The sequence below is a fragment of the Thalassophryne amazonica genome, chromosome 8 (assembly GCF_902500255.1).
Source record: "Thalassophryne amazonica chromosome 8, fThaAma1.1, whole genome shotgun sequence".
Classification (NCBI taxonomy): Eukaryota; Metazoa; Chordata; class Actinopteri; order Batrachoidiformes; family Batrachoididae; genus Thalassophryne; species Thalassophryne amazonica.
The window spans coordinates 7,485,321-7,506,202 of record NC_047110.1 but is presented as its reverse complement, the minus strand read 5'-3'; the positions used below and the strand labels follow the sequence as shown (position 1 = coordinate 7,506,202).

The 20,882-nt window shown below is 43.1% G+C and overlaps 1 protein-coding gene across 1 annotated transcript in view; it reads right to left on the bottom strand.

The window, feature by feature from the left end:
• c8h11orf49 (chromosome 8 C11orf49 homolog) overlaps window positions 1-20,882 on the bottom strand; it is a 37,488-nt gene that overhangs the window by 10,751 nt on the left and 5,855 nt on the right. The window contains exons 2-6 of the mRNA XM_034175714.1: window positions 15,286-15,388; window positions 15,046-15,176; window positions 14,378-14,462; window positions 7,575-7,660; window positions 2,918-3,119 (exon numbers count right to left, since the gene is read on the bottom strand). Of these exons, the coding sequence (XP_034031605.1) occupies window positions 2,918-3,119; window positions 7,575-7,660; window positions 14,378-14,462; window positions 15,046-15,176; window positions 15,286-15,388 (607 nt within the window). The remainder of the gene's footprint in view (window positions 1-2,917; window positions 3,120-7,574; window positions 7,661-14,377; window positions 14,463-15,045; window positions 15,177-15,285; window positions 15,389-20,882) is intronic.

Below are 20,882 nucleotides of genomic sequence, written 5' to 3'. Positions count from 1 at the left end.
ACACAAAAATGTATGATAAGCATCCCAGGGTGGTAGCTGTAGCCAAGTAGGGGTCAATGAAGAATTACACAGAGGTCAAACTTTAAAAATGCTTCAGTCACATTGAAAACTATGTTACATTATTTGTCTGATCATGATTCCAAAAAGGTATAGTTTAGACTATCTATGACTGATTTCAAACTGCAAAAAAATTCAGGTTTTCCCATTTATTTCACTAGATGGTCTCGAGGGGCGTGACCCTACATCAGCCACGGTTCACAGATAATCACCTCGTTTCTGCTTCAAACTGCCTCCACTCATCATCTATCTCAGCGACAGATATCTGAAGCTTCTGTACAACAATCATTTCCACAGAAATTCAGCATTATTGCATCAGAAAAGACGGAGGAAGCGATCAGAGCACCGCAGCTACACGAGCTGCTAGCTGTTGCCTTCACTGCACGTCCATCATCTCTTAAAGCAGCCTTAAAGCAGCTTAAAGCAGCCTAAATTCTATTTAAAAATGACTTTAGAATGATTTAAGAGGTTTTATTTTGTCATCTGATGGTCAATAATCACATTAATCCATATGATCGCTTTGGGTGAAGAGACTCTGTCTCAGACGAGCTGCTGAGCTCTGAAATGATGCATGCGCAATGGAGGCAGGGCAGATCAATTTTTAGGGGCAGACCGTTCGGTCTGCGACACCGGCTTCCGTTGGAGGAACACTGTTTTCCTGTGGACAAATGACAGAAATAACTGTGTGAACACAGCAGGAGTGAAATCAGCAACACTGCTTTCACAGTATGTAATCATTATTATTCAGTCTTATTGAGACATATGCAATTTTTTTTTCTGAATACACCGTGGGTTACAAAGAGGTGGAGACAGACATATGTTGATCACAAACAGAAGAATTTGAGTTGAAAGCCAAATTAAAGCCACACTGGTGCCATATTACATTTGTTGACAGAGCAGCTCAGACTGACTGTGAGTACTGGTGTAAGTTCTGAGGTGGACTGCAACTGGACACAGGCGGAGTGACCTGTGCTTCACATTACATCATGATTATGGATCAATACAGCTGTCAATCTGTTGTGCATTTTTCAGAGGCACTCTGGCTTATTTTACTTTCAACAGCTTTATAAAGGACTCGCACAAGTTAAAGTTTGACGAGTTTGAAGTAATGATTCATATTCTGGGATATAATTTTTTAAAAGACAGTGTTGACTGGAGTGTGATATGCCCTTTAATGTACATGATGATCACCCCACCTCTGCTTTTTCCACAGCGTTTGCGTCGTAAAACATGGCAGTGGAGAAGAGAATATAAATTTTATAACAAAATTGTGCAAATGCTGGTACAAGCACCAAATTTGGAGCAATGAATCCCAAGGCAGTATTTACCAAATCAAATGAATTTCACTTTTAATTTAATCAATCTAATAGTAGCATTTCTATGATAAAAATGACTCTCGGCAAATTGTTTTGGTAGCCATCTTGAATTTTCAAATGTGGCCAGATTGACCAGATATACTAAGTAATGTCGTGAGAATCACGATGCCAGCATTTGCTGTGTTTACCACCAAATGTGTGATATGTTTCCATTATATGCTCCACTACAGTCCCACAAGTAACTGGACGAACTAGATATAATGTTTAATCATCGATTTTCCAACAGATTCTTTTGAGACAAGTCAGGTGATGGACACATCATCACTTCCAAGTTCACACTGTTCAGGGCAGATGGCAGACAGCGTGTGTGGCGTCGTGTGGGTGAGCGGTTTTCTGATGTTAATGTTGTGGATCGAGTGGCCCATGGTGGCGGTGGGGTTATGGTATGGGCAGGCATCTGTTATGGATGAAGAACACAGGTGCATTTTATTGATGGCATTTTGAATGCACAGAGATACCGTGACGAGATCCTGAGGCCCACTGTTGTGCCAATCCAAGAACATCACCTCATGTTGCAGCAGGATAATGCACGGCCCCATGTTGCAAGGATCTGTACACAATTCTTGGAAGATGAAAATGTCCCAGTTCTTGCATGGCCGGCATACTCACCGGACATGTCACCCATTGAGCATGTTTGGGATGCTCTGGACCGGCGTATACGACAGAGTGTACCAGTTCCTGCCAATATCCAGCAACTTCGCACAGCCATTGAAGAGGAGTGGACCAACATTCCACAGGCCACAATTGACAACCTGATCAACTCTATGCGAAGGAGATGTGTTGCACTGCATGAGGCAAATGGTGGTCACACCAGATACTGACTGGTATCCCCCCCCCAATAAAACAAAACTGCACCTTTCAGAGTGGCCTTTTATTGTGGACAGTCTAAGGCACACCTGTGCATTAATCATGGTGTCTAATCGGCATCTTGATATGGCACACCTGTGAGGTGGGATGGATTATCTCAGCAAAGGAGAAGTGCTCACTATCACAGATTCAGACTGGTTTGTGAACAATATTTGAGGGAAATGGTGATATTGTGTATGTGGAAAAAGTTTTAGATCTTGGAGTTCATCTCAGACAAAATGGGAGCAAAACCAAAAGTGTTGCGTTTATATTTTTGTTGAGTGTAGATTCAAGAAGGATGGAACCTGTGATGGACAGGTTCCATACTTCTTGAATTAAAAGAAAGTTGATACGACAAGTACATCTTGACATCTTGCATCATTGTGAGAATCGTTAAGGACCTGACTGCAGGACAAGTGTCTGATTTCCCATCTTGAAGATTAACTCCCTGAAATATGATGTGATTTTTAACCAAACTGTGGGAGAACATATGAGTGGCCAGCTTCAGGAGAAGGTTCAACAGCAAAGCCCACCTCCTCTTGACTAACATCTTGTTTTTGAGTAAATCCTTCACTGTTCCAACATGAAGATGTGCTGCTGCTGTTCATGCTGTACATGAAGTGTGTGCTGGTTTTTACCTGTGTTTAAACGTGTCACATGCAGCCTCAATACACTGAGCCAAAGTGGATGGATCCACTCCAGAGAGCTCCTCCCTTTCATTTTCCTTGGCACCGACAAAGCAAAACTGCTCAATGGAGGTGGAAGTTGGGACGATGACGGTATTAGGACTTTTTCCTGATAACAGCTCCTGATAGATTTCCAGCATGCTTTCCAGGAACTCTACACAATGGCATGGTTTGACAAACAGAAAGTGCAAGTTTAAATTTCATTTATTTAGTTTACATTTGTTTCTTCTATCCAGTGTTGGAGGGTGGAGGTTCCAAGAGTAGTTCCAAAATTAGCAGTTTTTCCTTTAAAATAATGTAAGCAGATAGTTGGAATCAGTGCATCATCGCTATGGTTTTAGGCTGCAAGAAGTTAAAAGTGCTGTATGATTGTTCAAAAATGACCAAACCTGTGCTGTTTCTTAAGTGTTAAGATAACTTTCAAGTTCTGCATTGTACTGATTTTGAATCATTAATAGCATTATTCTACACACTCCCATACAATAGGTGGCAGTATGCACCTCAAAAGTTGATCTGCTGATAAACACAAAAGAAGTATTTTTGTTATTAATTGATAAGTGTTAGATTGATAGTGATTTCTCCTTTCCACTAAAAACAACAAACATGACGTTGGCAACCATAATGAACTCTCACAGTCCGCGACATGCTAACTAGACCAAAACAATCATAAAGAAAGAAGATGAGTCTTGGAGATACGTATGTAACAAAGAAATTGGTCCACGCTTGACAGTGGAAGAAAATTTCAACTCGAAAATACTCGTGATGATAATGCATTCCATTGCAGACTTGGGCAGTGATCAGACCCATTCCTGCAGAGCACTTAGAGGAATAACGCCGGGTGGCAACAAATATCCTCACCACACAAATTATAGGTAGGATTTTGTTAGGCACTGGTCAATAAAGACATGAAACAACCTAGATCCACCTTCAAATCACGGAGCAGTAAAGATTCTACTTTTCTGCTCAAAAATTCTTGAAAAAAGGAGATTCACAGCAGCTTGTGGCTCATGTTGCTGACAATGAGCTGCTTCAGTCTACATTTAGAATGTATCACTACACAGGTACAGCACTTAAGTGATGAATGATCCTCTGCTGCATTGCCTGTGTTTGACCTTGTTGCAGCATTTGACATGATTGATTATAATATATTATTGGATAGGTTTGAAAACTATTTTGGCATACTGTTCAGGTTGTCTCATGGTTGACATCATACAGTATTTATTGAATTGATCTCAGTGCTTCTTGTGTAACAACATGACTTCAAATCTTGCACCGGCAAAATATAGGGTACTGCAGGGTGCTGGACTAGATCCTCTGCTGTTCACTTTGTACATAGCACTTCTTGGACAGATATTGCAATGCTAATGAATTACTTTTCACTGTAACGCTGATTACATTCAGCTTTATATACCAATTAATGAAAAGAATGTCTCTCCAAATAGTTGTATTGAATCACTCTTTCCAGACAGCCTCAACAATTGCTATTACTATTAGAGAAACACTCAGTCTCATCACATCCAAAATGTGGAGAATGTAAGTGAAGCATAGGACTGTGTTGCCTGTGAATGTATTAGAAAATGTTAGCATTTTGCCTGTTATTTTGTTGTGAGAAGGTGCTACTGTGAAGTGATTGTTCTGGATGACTGATTTCTGCTTTGTTCTCTGTTCAAGTTGCTGATGAAGAAGGAGACCACCGGTTAGCTGGGACGGAAGCGCAGGGCTTCATAGGTCCTTCTGTCCATCCATCTAATCCTATGATTTTCTTCCACAGCTGGCTCATGAGAGATCAGGGTCCTCACCAAGATTTTTTCACAGCATAGGGGAGAGCTTGGCAGGAAAATTTTTAAATTTATAACCCTCTGAAACACTATTTCCTGTATTTTGAGGGCCAAATTTGGCTAAATAAACCCAAGATTTTTATCTTTGTTACAGCCGTCCTTAAAAGCCAAAAGAATTGAGGCATCAAGCCCAATGGAGCACAAGAACTGCTAATTTACACACAGCAGTTTTCTGAAGAAAATCATTACAAATATGTTTTTTTTTACATTAATATTAATTTCTGATTATCTTACATTTTGAAGTTAAAAACATTTCCTATATTAGAAAACTTGCAATTAAAATAGTTTTAAGTTAAAAAAAAAAGAAAAACAGAGATTCTTTAGAAATGTTTGATGTTCATTTGTAAATTAAAACCATAACATATCCGTTGTTGTTTCAGATGAGATGATTTGGACATTTATTTTTAGACAAATAGCATGAAAAGTAATGTGTATATTTTAAGTCTGGTAAATTCCTTCCTTCATGTCTGCATTTCAACCAGGAAAAAAGACAGAGTATTTTCTAAAATATGAATTTGACAATGACTGTGAATGTTTTCAAATTATGCACAATAGAGGCGGGGCTTCTTCTGCCTGTGCGTCTCATTGACTGAACTTTGACTTCACAGACATTTTTAGTGATTCATTCATTTAATGTTAAAAAAAATAAAAGGAAACAGCTTTTTCAAATAATTAGAGTTGCTGTTTAAAAAGCCTTTGTTTTATTTGGAAGCACAGCAGCAAGTGTAAGTTTGCAGAGATGACAGGTGAGCTGGACCCTCAGGACATTTAACCAGATGGTCTCCTCTGCAGCTTCAACCTCTTGGTGGAGCTTGGTGGACACTTTCCTCACATTGTGAAGAACAGAGATGTTTGCTTCTTCCTTCTGGACTTCAGGGTTTGGTGTTCAGCTCCATCACTGGAAGTTTTTGAAGCGCATCTATATTTAACAAGATTCTCTGCACAGCAGATGCTGAAATGTTCCTGATGTGGGACAAGTGAAGAAATATATTTCTTAAAATATAAAGAAACATAAAACAGTGCTGTTCTATTTTCTTTGTCTGAATACGAGATAGTTAAAAAAATAAAATTATTTAAGTTATTTAAAGTTAGGACTGTTCTTGTAGTGAGAGGAGTAATCACGAAAAAACTGTGTAGCTTTATTTGGTAAAAATAAAAATAGACTGAATAATTTACAAATATAAAACATTCACTCAGCTCAACTGAGTGATTACTGATTCAACATCAACCAGGCTAATGTTAGCTGATGAACTTCAGCAGTGCAGTAATGTCATGTTTTTGTTTTTTTTAGTTTTTTTTAGATTATTCACTCACCTCAGACAAATCTGTAGAAACTCCATTGTTCAAAGTGGGTGTGTGTATATGTCCAAAAGTGAAGAAATTCAGGCTGAGTGTGACTGAGTGCGCATCATAGCGGCTGCTGTCTCTCTCTGATCATCTGCTGTGGCTCTGTGGCCGAGCGAGCCCCTTCAGCTGTGTCCGGCCTCACTCGGCCTCAATGACAAACAGTCGTTAAAAAAGCTCCTCGCAGAAAGGTGAAGTCCATCACTTCTTATGCTGTTTTGCTCATTAATCTTGTGGTTAAGGCTCGCAGACTGACTGTCGCTTTTTAATTTTCGCTATTTTTCAGGAACATACAACGCTTTACCAACACAGACTGCAAAATAAATAAATATATAAACAAACAAAAACTCGGTGACTGTGACACTTGTTAACCCTCCTGACACAGAGAACACAGGCTGTTTTCTTTTAAGGTCCACAGCAGTTGTGTTGTTGTGGACAGTCATTTCTCATTTATAAACCATGTGAATTTGGGTCGGTAGTGCAGTAATCTGCCCCTGCAGTAACAGGACCATAGTTGTGTTATTAATTGGATTTAAATGTTGCTATATTTTATTCACAGCTGTGACACGGCTTTTTACTCAATATTTTAAGAAACTCAGTGAGAACAGGTTAAAAAAAAACTGAACATTTTATTTACCGAGTTTCGTGAGCTGCACAGCGGATAAAAGTGCTCATGATGTCCACGTCTACAGCCCCGGCGTGTACTGTGCACAAACTCATCTGAGCATGTTCACGCACTTGTAATTAAAAATAAATAAATAAATCTGCTATTTCAGACACTGAGCTGTTGTCTCAACGTTAATTAAACAAACAGGTGAACGATGGTGCACACAGCGCTTTACGAGAACGGCTCACATCAGTAGAGACAACACACTGAGGCAAGCATGTGTCCTTTTCCTGTGCATGTGTGTGTTTTTGTTGCGGATGAAGTGTGACATTCAGAATGCAGCACAAACAAGACATTACCGCTCATCAAAAAAGGCCAGAAATCACAGGTTTGTCCAGTTTTGTCTACTGGAATTTTGAAGGTGATTTTCATATTCGCGAATGTGGCAATTCACAAACAAACTCGGGGGAGTTTCCTGCTTGATGGACACTACTCCTTACTTCTCAGTGTGAGAAATACAAGGTGTGAGCATGTGAACTGGTCGACATGCACGTCTCACGGTCAGTGTGTGACACTTGAGAGCTGTGCATCACTGATGGTGCAGACGTCTTGTTCCACTCTCAACTAAAATAAAAACTGTCCATGTCCAAATGTTTCTGGACACAGTCTGAAGTACACAGACACTGCATACACATAAACTCACACATGTTGTATGAAGCTACACAAAACTGAAATGTAAGCATGCTTAGGTTAAAAAAAATAACACAGTAAGTATTACAAACCCTGAAAACCTGGAGACAGTAGAACACATTCAAAGTACCTTGATAGAAGAACTGGAGCTGGAAGGCATACAGGAAGTCAGAAAAAGACATCAGACAGTCACTGGCATCGTCCATCAGGACAATTCTACAACACACACACAAAGACAGGTAAGACATCCAATCATCACCTCAGGACACCTAGTGTTCAGTTCTGGCAGCCATATAATCCCCTCAAGACTGTTGTGTGGGCCGCCAGAAGAGGAGGTACTGCTGGCCCACCACCAGAGGGCGCCCTGTCTGAAGTGCGGGCTTCAGGCACGAGAGGGCGCTGCCACCTCCCAAGAGCGGCCGGGTTGACAGCTGTCACTCATCGGCTATGACAGCTGTCACCAATCATCTGCGCCTCACCCCAAATAAAAGCAGGACGACACCTCCACCACGTCGCCGAGATATCGTTCTTCCAAGGAGGTAACTCTCTCAGCCTGAGAATTCCTAACGTTGTTTTCAGTAGATACATTGTTGCAGCTTTCTTCCCGAAGGACCGGCGTATGCTGCGACTGCTTCGCTCTGCATTCCGCCAGATAACTAATTAGACAGGAGCTGCACGAGCGTGTGATTAGAGGTGGAGGTGGAATAACCACCATCCTTGTTACGGGGTGTACACACACCCACACTTGACTGTTTTGCTCTTCGCCAGCAGTACCAGATCCGACACGCGGAGACGGTGGCCACCTGGGGGACTCGGGACCTGGCGGCTCCAGTATCCTCCTGGTTCGGTGGCGGAGGAAATCGTGTGGTTCCGGTTCTTCTCCAGACGGACGTCTCCTATCGTCGAGCCTGCCCACACGACACCTTTATTAATTGACTTTGTATTCATTCTATAATCTGCTGTGTGTAGTTGTGGCATTCACAACAGTAAAGTGTTCAAATTTAACTTCTCCTATTGTCCGTTCATTTGCGCCCCCTGTTGTGGGTCCGTGTCACTACACTTTCACAACAAAGACATGTCCAAAAGTGTGTTCAAGACATTTAGAATTACTTGTCACAGCATAGCAGAGAAGGTGATACCACGTTCTGGCGCATCTCCTGCAAGACTGTGCAAGAAACAACATGGCGGTGGCCAAGACAGACTTGATCAAATCTTTGGTCAAAGTTAATATTAACTCCATCTGTGGGACACAACTGACCTGGGAGAGGTGTTGAGGTTGTTACTGAAAAAATGAACGTGTTTCTCATTACTCACTCCTTAAAAAAATTCAACGTAACGTCTAAGTACACGAACAGGGGCAAAAACATCCAAGGTGACAGGCTGGTTAACATGAAAGGCCAAACCTGCCATTTGTAAAAAGGAAAGCCCAGGTTACACATAGACGGTTTTGTCGGCGAGTAGTACGTAGACCGAAGTTCGCGGTAGTTCCGGCTGTTTTCGCTGTGGAAAGGGGCGGAGAGCGCGCAGCGGGGCTCCTCCTCGCTCTTTCCCCCAAAAAACTCTGTCATAATTGTGTTTAGAAACCAGTCACCATTTGCTTTATGATACATCTGTGTAGTTAATTAATAAAATATTCTCTACAGACGATTCGCTCGCGCGCACGTAAAAAAAAGAAGAAGAAAGAAATAAAGATACTCCGCTCCCTGCTGCTGCTGTTTGCTGCTTGGCTCCTCCTCGATCTTTCCTCCAAAAAACTCTGTCATAATTGTGTTTAGAAGCCAGTCACCATTTGCTTTATTATACAGCTGTGTAGCTAATAAGCAAAGTAATCTCCAGGACGATTCGTGCGCGCACGCAGGTAAAATAAAAATAAAAAGAACCTCCGCTCCACGCTGCTGTGGTGCTGCTGCTCGCTCCAAAAACTCTGTCATGATTGTAAAATAAAGGACAAAAGAGACATAGGTCCTGCTCACAGGCTGCTACCAGATACAGGACATGTTCACATCTTCAAACTCCAGACATCTCCACGTCACTACATATTCAGTCCCTGATCGGTCATCGCGGCGCGACGAGAACTGCAGCACTACAGGAAGCAGCAGGATGAAACGGCGATTAAAAAGTATCAAACGCCGTTGTTCGCATTGTTGCTGTCGTCAGAATTTTTCGACATGTTGAATAATTTTTTCGACAATTCCCGGTAAAGCCGGAACTAAGCCACGCCCCCTAGTGCCGGCGTTAACAACGGCGTGTGATCCTTAAGACGGCCAAAAACTCTTCCGGGACTCTTCCGGGAGCTCTTACTGTCTGTGTGTAAACGGGGCTGAAGGGTGAGGCCATAGAGTAACCCCTGACCCATCAGAATTCCAGCGCACAAAGTTCTCAGCAATTGACAAGACATGCAGCTCGCCAACATGTTTTGTGGATCAAATAGCAAGGAGGAATGCAGTCTTAACAGACAACCAACTGAAGTCACCGCCTCCCAGTGGCTCAAACGGTGAAAAACATAAGTCCTCCAGGACAAACGGAAGGTCCCAGAATGGCACATGTGCAACCCTCGGAGGCTGAAGTGCACCTCTTTAAAAAAACGGCATATCGGGGAGTGTGACCCAAATGAGTGACCATCCATCATAATGTGCCAAGCAGAGACAGCAGCGACATAAACCTTAATTGCAGAGATAGAAAGACAATGTTTTAAGATAGCTAAGCAGTACTGGCACAGAGTAATGCTCTGGGTCAACACCCTGTGTACTGCACCATGGGCTAAAAAGCTTCCATCTAATGTCATATAAAGTCCTAATGGAGGATACACGGGCGTTCAGTAGAGTCTGCGCGACAGCTTGATCACAAGAGTTCAGCTTGGAGTCTGGCCCTTCAGGGGCCACACATGCAGTTGAAGATGTTCTGGGTTAGGGTGCCAAATGCCCCTGTCCAACTGCGACAAAAGGTCCCTCCTCTGTGGGAGAGGACACGGTTCCCCGCTGAGGAGCATTAGAATCATGGGGAACCATGTCCTGCCTGGCCAGTATGGGGTTACCAGCAACACTGTGGGATCGCTCATGTATATCCTGTGTAGTGTAAGCATGATCAACAGAAGAGGAGGAAATGCATATAGTAGATGGCCCGGCCAAGGGTGAGCCAGAGCATCTTGGCCCGTTTGGTTCTGAGAGAGAGAACCACAGGCGCGCATGAGCATGTGTTGTGGCGTTCAAGGCAAACAGATCGACATTCGCCTTGCCATACCTTTCCCAGATAATTTGAACCACACCCGGGTTCAGTCACCACTCACCCGGTGGTGATTTCTGTCGTGAAACCAAATCTGCAGTATAGTTCTGCATGCCCGGAAGATGCACAGTTCTGAGACTCTGCAAGTGAGATAACGCCCACTGGAGAAGCTTCTGGGCTTCTCTCAGGGAATGAACAGACCTGGTGCCCCAAACAAGCATGTTTCCCCTCTAAGGCAATGGAGAAATGCCTCAGAGGTAAGTGGACAGCCCGCAGTTCTAGCCCACTGATGTCCTGAAGCTTCTCCCAAGGGCTCCAGACACCCCTGACCATTCTGTGGTTCCACATTGCACCCAAACCTAAAAGTGAAGCATCTGTTATAATGACCTCCCAGCGGGAGGGCAGAGAAGCCAGAGGAACACCACATGTCATAAACTCCTTATTTCCCCAGGGGCAAAGGTGTCGGAAGCACCGGCAAGGAAGATGCACTATCCTGCATGCTTTGATGCAGCTTGGGGTCAAGGCCCAGGCTGTTGAGCCAGATTTGTAAGGGGCGCAAAGACAGGAGTCCCAGAGGTACAACTGCCGACAATGCAGTCAGTTTCCCCATCAGCTGGTGGAGCACACCGTAAGTCAGTCTTGCATTCCTGCGAACACAGGAGACCAGAGTGAGAATATCATCCACTCTTTGCAGGGATGGGCGAGTTCTCATTACCAGTGAGTCGATCGCAATGCCAATAAAAACCATGTGTTGGCTTGGAGTCAAGGCACTCTTTGTGAAATTCACAGAAAGACATAGCTGCGACACATGGTTCAGTAGGGTCAAAGTTTCATTGAGTGCTTGCTCCTGGCTAGGAGCACACAGAAGCCAGTCATCTAGATATGGAAGAATCCATATCCCACAAGTCTGCAAAGGAGAAAGTGCTGCTGCCATGGACCTGGTGAACATACGGGGAGAGGAGGGATAGTCCAGAAGGGAGGCCTCTACACTGGTACGCCCGACCCTCAAAGACAAACCAGAGGAACTGCCTGTGATGAAGTGACACTGGAATGTCAAAATAGGCATCCTTCAGGTCCACACTGGTAAACCAGTCACCCTGCCAAATTGCCTGGAGAACATCCTTGGTGTGGAGCATGCGAAAACGCAGCATCTTCATGTACTGATTTAAATTTCTGAGGTCGAGAATAGGACGAAAACCAGCATCCATTTTTGGAACTAGAAAATAAATTGAATAGAACCCTCTTCAGTGATCCAAACTGTGGAACCGTTCTATGGCTCCTTTTTTCAGGAGCTCTTGTTCTCTGCCTGAGAACAAGAGACCATTCTGGGTCTGTACCAACCGTAACTTTTATGCCATTGAACTTGGGGGGAGGGGGTCGATTGAACTGTATATAGAGAGTTTTCATGTGACGTATGAGTTACGTGATTTTTGCGCCCCGCGGCCACTTTGGATTACGACGCGGTGGCTGCTATAATACGTTACGTGCATCTGGTGAAAAATTGGAGAAGCTTCAACAATGGTCAACTTTTGTGCTGTTAGTTGTTCAAACAATTCATTTTACAGGCTGCTAGCAGTTATTGTGTATCAAGTAATGGAGTGTAACAAGCTTTCTAAACAATGCAGAGAGACCTGGCTCAGAAGAATAGGCAGAGCAGATCTGAAGGAAGCTTTAATATGGCCAGAACCAAGCAGATCGCCCGGAAATCCACCGGAGGAAAAGCTCAGAGGAAGCAGCTGGATACCAAAGCCGCCCGGAAGAGCGCGCCATCAGAAATTTCGCTATCAGAAATCCATCGAGAAGCAATCAGATGATGTGAGCTCATGCACGAGCAGCAAAGCAATCAGATGATGTGAGCTCATGCATGAGCAGCACAGCAATCAGACGAAGAGAGCTCACGCACACGTAGCAGGACAATCAGTTGATACAACTTCACGCCTTTCCCCTCTCCAGGATATTATGTCCATAAAATGACCACACGGTTCACATATGTCCTGCCAATCAGTTAATGCCTCACAAGATGTATTGTCTGGACTTTTTTTTTTATTGAATTGAATTTATTAGGAACCAATGCTTAAAAAAAAAAATCACTCATTTACACACCACAAAATCAATACAAAAAAAAGTTACAGGAAAGAAAGAACAAGAAAACTTTGCGATCGCATGTTATATGCCATGATGCCCAGCAGGGTGTCATGCTGTACGGCTGGATGGCGCGTGTTGCGCCGCTGAACGCCACGTTATATGGGACGAGGGTGGACGAGGCCTGTGCTGCTGACACTTGGCTGATGTAACCATCTCATGGCGCTCACAGGATGACAGCGATGTTATCACAGGCTGCAGGCTGTTCGCCCTGCGCTGTGAGATGCATCTGGAGCCGTTCCAAAGGTGCTTTTCTATTTTTTTAATATGTAATGGCTTGACAATACAGTTGGAATGTCCTTCCGCCTAAAGCGTTTGCTGGTGTACATTTCATAAAATGTGTGTTACTGCTGTGACACAGCGTTCAGCTGCACTGTGCTGCATCGTGCCTTTGAAGCACATTGACTCACTGTGGAGCAGCAGCACGATGTGTCTGCTCGTGGTGTTACAGCTATGATGAACATAATATATCACATACATTATCTAAACCATGGGAGGGAATGACAATATATCTGTAATATAAGGTTCATTATGGATATAACACCCCATTCAGATGTGAGTGCTACTCCACAGATCTGAGACTCATTGACTGGCAGTGACACATGGTGCTTTCGGTTTGATTGCACAATGTATAGTGTACAAGATGAATGGATGCTACAGACATTGCACATAACAATATTTCCTTTGCACACCCCAAACGGGATCCAGTGGAGGGGCATGAACGGCTCATCCGTGGCACAATCAGGACATGACAGCAGGATTTGACGTGCCTGACCATGACGAATATCTCTCAAGTGTGATCAGACTGTTCCAAATGCTGTTTCGACTCTGTGAGAATATTTAGAATGCAGTCTAAATGCAGTTAGAGGCCACCTTGACTGCCATTTGAGTTTTTTCCACCTAGAACACACGTGTTGGTGGGTGCATGTGCTCTACATTCGGGCTGGCTGCAAATTAACCAGACTGTTTGGAATGCACTCAGATACCTATCAGACGTTTTTTGGAATGCGCCTTAACTTTGCCTGAATGGAGGCCGGCTGGCATTCAGGCTCATTCTGCCTCTAGTATGACGAGGGTTTTACATAAAGTTAGCCATAAATCCAGTGTTCACACTGCAGAAAAATGCAGAGGGCTGATTTCAATATTAACTTGTCGATGTGGTTTTTGGACATGTCAGAGGTAAAAACAATATGTTACTTCATATTTTAATGCATTATTGACACGGACTGCAGTCTCAGCTAATTCCATGGGATAACAAACACAGCAAAGTCAATCTTATTGTACACACAGCAGCCTTTGGTCCGGTATTTGCCACCGCATAGTGAACAAAGTGACTGGTACATATTCCAAATGAAAATACAGCCCTACATCTTAAAATTCTCTTGTTAGGGTTGGATGATAAAAGCTCTGGGCACTGATGTGGCACTTGCATAATGACTCATTCTCGCACATTACAGCAAATAAACAAAGCACCTAAATGATGCAGTCATTAAAAGCACAATACAGACCTGATGAAATTAAATAATTTAAGCCTTAAAATGTCAACAATGGAACTTGTTTTGGACTGACCTGGCTGCCCTTTGAACTATCTCCACTGGAAAGTCAGGACACAGTAACTGCAGCAGAGACTTGAATTCCAGGACGGACAGCAAGTCTGCAATAAAACCATTTAAATCAGCTGAGCGTCTTGCATGACAACACCCAGACGTCACTGTGTCAGTGTGTGCATGAATGTGAGGCATCACTGTAAAGTACTTTGATCAAGAAAGCACGATAAAAATGCAGGTCATTTACATCATGCAGCACAGTACACAAAAGCACACTGCAATGGACAAAAAAAAAAAAAAAAAAAACTATCAGCGATTGACACGTGAACCCAAACATGATCGCAGGAAACACGATACTTTAGTTCAGTGCAGTAACCTGGACACAACACAACAAGACATAAGGATCTTATCTTGAATGAATGATATTGTTTTGCTGTTTTGGAATTGTGTTACAACTGGAACTGTAATATTTAAACAGAATAATGCCAACACAATTTTAATGTGTATTTTACAGAATTTTCAGGCTAAAACTGCTTCATAGTAGGTTTGGATGACAGCAGACAAAATGTCTAGACCACTCGTACGCGCACTTTATCAAATGTGTGGTCTTCCTGTTCCAGTACTTTTGTTTGGTGACATGCAGTAGACCAAAAAAGAGAAAGGACTCTGTCCCGACTGCTGTTGTCTCACCTCCTCTCTTGCCGACCTGTCGAAAGCATCTCCAGAAGACTTTGATAAAGGAGGCTCTGTTGTGAGGAGTGGCTCTGACAAAGTTATACTCTCGAAACAGGACGTGATTGCCGTTCTTCACACTGCTAAAGCTACAAAGACAAAAGAAAAAGACAAATTCCTGTCTCTGAGGAGCTGGCAGTTAATTTTTAAATGATGTCTTGCAGAAAGATGGACATGGGGTGAGTGAGGGGAACATACTATTCAGCAAAGTAGCGCACTACGCCAAATTGAGTGTATTCTTCCTTGTGTTCCAGCAGCTGGTTGACTGCGTCGCTCAGGTAGAACAGCACCTTACTGTCCGCTGTAGCACAGAAAAAGTGACACATCGTATTTAGTATGATTAACAGTTAAGCCCATTATTATTTGGACACTGAAAACATTTAATGACCACCAGTAAACCATCCATATGACGCTTACACCCACCACTCTGATTTGACATTAATGACTTCCTGTACTGTGGAATCATCACCTGGTCCTGGTTTTGTTCCCTGCTGGACGACGACCAGGTTTACACAAGACGACTGGTGGGCTTTTGCACAACATTCCACTTCATTAACATAAAACCTCTCAGAGTCTGTCACAGTATGTTTCTGGTCCTGGACCATGCGCATTGTGAACGTCATGCTCAGCCCCGGCTCATGGTTTAGGCCCTCGTCCTTGCATAATTTTCTCTGATTTTGCTTTTCGTATGTTCATACTTTATCATGTTAGTCTCAGTTTGGTTCTGTTTGTTGTTTTGCTTTGTTTACTATTTAGTCACTGGTTTCATTCAGCACCTCATCATTTAGTTTGAAGTCATTCAGTTATCTGTTGCTTTTCCTTGTGTTACACTTTCGTCACTGGTTCATTCTTTGCTTATCATTTATTGTGTAGTTTGTTTTTGTATTTGTTTACTGATGGTCCTTTGGGTTTCTTTAGTCTTAGTTTAGTTCTGTTCATCACATTTATTGTATAATGCTTAGTCACACGTTTTGTTATTATTTATCTTTGGTTTTGCTCATCAGATTATGTTCCATTTGTCGTTTATTGCATTATTCAGTAGACACTGGTTTTGTTTTCTGTTCATCACTTATTTTCTGTTTAACCAATAGTCTGTTTTGCCATTTTTATTGTATTCACTTTTCTGTACCAGTCAGTAACAGTTTCATTCTAGTTTTAGTTATAATTAGTTTTTTGTTTTCACCTTTTTGACTTGTCACGTTAGTTCTTAGGTTTGCCCCTTTTGTTTTGCTCACGTTAATTACTTGTCTGTCTTGAACACGTCATGTTTCTCACAGTTAGTTTTTTTAACACTCACTTCTCTTGCTTTGCACCGCTTTGTTTTGCCCTCCCACACTCTCTTGCCTTTCTTCCCTCTTCTTTGTTTCACAAAACCCCACCCCTTTCCAGAACCTTCCACACACCTGCTTCACATCAACCTGATTAGTTTGGTCCTTATTTAAACCCTCGCGGTTCCACAGCTCACTGCTCGACGGTTGACTTTGTTCACTCTCTCGCCTTTAGTTCATGTCCTGTTTGCTTCTTAGTGTTTTGACCTTGCTTGTTTGCTCCGACCTCCATCTTGCCTTAATCCTGAACTCAGCTTGTATTTTGACTCTGCCTCTGTTTTTGCCTGCAATACTCCTCGACGCCGTTGGTATGACCTCAGCTCATATTACTGACCACGTCCCAGCCTGTACCCTTGTGTGATACCTCTGCCTCGTTATCTGACTACCTGTGTACTGAATCTCCTGCCTGGTCACAAGATAAAACCTTTTATTCAACCATGTCTGTGAGTCTGCATTGGTCTCCTACTGCTTCCAGTCTCAATCCATCACGAGTCCTGACAGAGCACTCTTTCTTTTTCATTAAAGAACTGTAACAGAAACACTTCAGGATTCATCCAGCTGACCTTCGTTAGTGATGTGCTCGATTCACCTGAACCATAAACATAAATTTCATAAATTCAACTCCATGAAAATGACTCAATAAGGAGAATATTTGGTACACTGTGGTAGACTTCTGCCTCTATCGGTCTGGTGCTTAGGGCTTGCTCTTGTGGTTCCATGATCAGAGCCTCTGTGCTGTCCTTTAGGCCGGCCTGTTCTAGCCACTGGTGGGTCTTCTTGATGTCGGCCACTTCCTCTGTCTGTTAATGACACATCCCATGGAGGGGCTTGATTTTCCATGATATCTCCTCCTCCTGTTCCTTATCACCATCTGTCTTCAGCTGTCTGAAACATTCTTGTAGCAGCTGATCTCGGGCAGCCATATTTCTGATGTATTCATGGATGCTCCTCGTCTCATCCTGGATTATAGCTGACACTCACTAGTCCTAACTCTCCCTCCTTCCATTGCTCCAACCCCCCAGTCCGGATTGCCATTCCTCTCTCTGCCACCATTCAGTCATACTCATCCAATCAGAATGACATCCCAATACTCTTGCTGTAGATCCTGGTGAGGTGGATCATTGAGTCAATGTCTCACTCACTCTTGGCATACAGCTTGATCTCATCCATGTACAGGTGGTGGCTGATGGTTGCTCCACTCCTGAATTGATCGCTGTAACTGCTCTTTGTGATGAGTTGGCTGAGGGGATTGAGGCCTATGCGGAACAGCAGTGGGGACAGTGCATCACCTTGTTACAGTAGTGTTCAGAATAACAGTAGTGCTATGTGACTAAAAAGATTAATCCAGGTTTTGAATATATTTCTTATTGTTACATGGGAAACAAGGTGCCAGTAGATTCAGTAGATTCTCACAAATCCAACAAGACCAAGCATTCATGACATGCACACTCTTAAGGCTATGAAATTGGGCTATTAGTTAAAAAAAAAGTAGAAAAGGGGGTGTTCACAATAATAGTAGCATCTGCTGTTGACGTTACAAACTCAAAACTATTATGTTCAAACTGCTTTTTTAGCAATCCTGTGAATCACTAAACTAGTATTTACTTGTATAACCACAGTTTTTCATGATTTCTTCACATCTGTGAGGCATTAATTTTGTTGGTTTGGAACCAAGATTTTGCTGGTTTACTAGTGTGCTTGGGGTCATTGTCTTGTTGAAACACCCATTTCAAGGGCATGTCCTCTTCAGCATAAGGCAACATGACCTCTTCGAGTATTTTGACATATCCAAACTGATCCACGATACCTGGTATGCGATATATAGGCCCAACACCATAGTAGGAGAAACATGCCCATATCATGATGCTTGCACCACCATGCTTCACTGTCTTCACTGTGAACTGTGGCTTGAATTCAGAGTTTGGGGGTTGTCTCACAAACTGTCTGCGGCCCTTGGACCCAAAAAGAACAATTTTACTCTCATCAGTCCACAAAATATTCCTCCATTTCTCTTTAGGCCAGTTGATGTGTTCTTTGGCAAACTGTAACCTCTTCTGCACATGTCTTTTATTTAACAGAGGGACTTTGTGGGGGATTCTTGCAAATAAATTAGCTTCACACAGGTGTCTTCTAACTGTCACAGCACTTACAGGTAACTCTAGACTGTCTTTGATCATCCTGGAGCTGATCAATGGGTGAGCCTTTGCCATTCTGGTTATTCTTCTATCAGTTTTGATGGTTGTTTTCCGTTTTCTCCCACGCATCTCTGGTTTTTTTTGTCCATTTTAAAGCACTGGAGATCATTGTAGATGAACAGCCTATAATTTTTTGCAACTGCGTACAAGTTTTCCCCTCTCCAATCAACTTTTTAATCAAACTACGCTGTTCTTCTGAACAATGTCTTGAACATCCCATTTTACTCAGGCTTTCAAAGAGAAAAGCATGTTCAACAGGTGCTGGCTTCATCCTTAAATAGGGGACACCTGATTCACACCCGTTTGTTCCACAAAATTGACGAACTCACTAACTGAATGCCACACTACTATTGTTGTGAACACCCCATTTTCTACTTTTTTTTTTTTACTAATAGCCCAATTTCATAGCCTTAAGAGTGTGCATATCATTAATGCTTGGTCTTGTTGGATTTGTGAGAATCTACTGAATCTACTGGTACCTTGTTTCCCATGTAACAATAAGAAATATACTCAAAACCTGGATTAATCTTTTTAGTCACATAGCACTACTATTATTCTGAACACTACTGTATATTTCACAGTTGATGGTGACTTGTGGAGTTGGCCTCCAGTGACATCTTCTACAGTCCCATTCAGTTCCTGATGAAGGTGTTGTGTGGCTGGGGTGCCTGGCTGGCTTTTGTTTCTGTCTTCTGTTTTTCCTTCCAGGTGGCATGCGTTCAGGACTGAGTGGCTGATGTGTGGCTGAGTTATTAGGACCTCACCCTGATCACCTGAGGCTGGTCATGTGCAGCTCATCAGGACTCACAGCTGTGGTGCATCTGTATGGATTGGGGCATGGTTGCATTTAAGTCTGGAGTACACAGTGTGTATTTGCCAGAGACTCGACCTTGTGACCAGACGGGTGAGATCGACGTTTGGAGAACCATCTCATCTTTATGGACGCAGAGACCGTACCAGGTTTGATGCCATGGTCTGTGAAAGAGGAGGGGGTGAGGTCTCACGCTCGTCAGCACACTTCCTGAGGTACTTTAGGTTTTGTGACTAACATGAGTACAGTCAGTAGATGTGGTGTCCCTCACACCTTATTATATTGAGCTGTTATGTTAGTCGTTTAATCAGCTTCCACTGCAGTGGAGAATTGAACTGGGTGTTCCATGCCTGCAGGGTGGGAAGCTGATTGGTGATTAAGCCAGGAAGTGTTTGCTATTATGTACACCTTTGAGTGGTCTCTCTGTGTGTGGAGTGGTGGACTCACATTATGGTTTCTTCTTTCACAGACTCGGTTGGTCGCGGCCACCTGGGGGGTGTCGGCGGGGTCCTTGGGTCCGAACTGTTCTGGCTCCGGACCGTTTGTGCTGCTGGGAGCGCACCGTTTTTCCACCTCGCCAGACCGCGCACTTATTTGTTATTAATGGAGCACTCACTGTTATGTTATTAAATTCTGTTATCCTTTGAACCGTGCTCTGTTTCCTTTATGCTGGGTCCTACTGTCAAACGCTGGTCGGTGCTCCGACTGCGTCCGACACATAACAGAAGGTTATCAGCGCACTCTTAGCCTTGTACAGTGCCAAGTACTCCAGTATCCATCTGTGAGGCACTGAGTCATAGGCCTCCCTGTAGTCAATCTAAGATGTGCTCAGGTTGGTCTGCCTGGTCTTAGAGTCCTGGGGCCTCATGTACAAAGACTTGCGTGGACTTTCTACTAAAAGTTGGCGTATGCCAAAACCCTGAATCTGGCGTAAGCACAAATATATTCAGATGCATCAAAGTGTGCGTTGGCATGAATTCACGCACGTTCCATTTGTACATCCCATTGAACGTGGAATTGAGTGTGGAGCCAAACTCGTCCCTGGCCACGCCCCATATAAATATGCAATTTCACATAAATGGGCCCTTTGAGCAGGGATTCCCCACAATGTCGTGAACTCTGATATCAAACAATTGAAGAACCCAGTCCAGCTGTATCAAGTCCTTCTTAACTGGTATTGCGCTTCAAAATGCAGCACTTGACCTCTAACCTGTGGAGACAACATATGAACTATGAACTATTGCTGAACAGTGAACTGTATTTCCTAAGAACTGTATTTCCTGAACTCTGCAACAACCTGCTTTATATCTTTTATGAACTGTGACTGTGTAGGACTCCAGCATTACGAGTGCATTCAACTCACCCACTGTGTCTTCTTCCTTACTTCCTGGTTGCAGAGGCAAACGTCCCACCTGGCCCTGGTCTCAGAATCCTTTGTTGACACATTCCTTCAAGACTGAC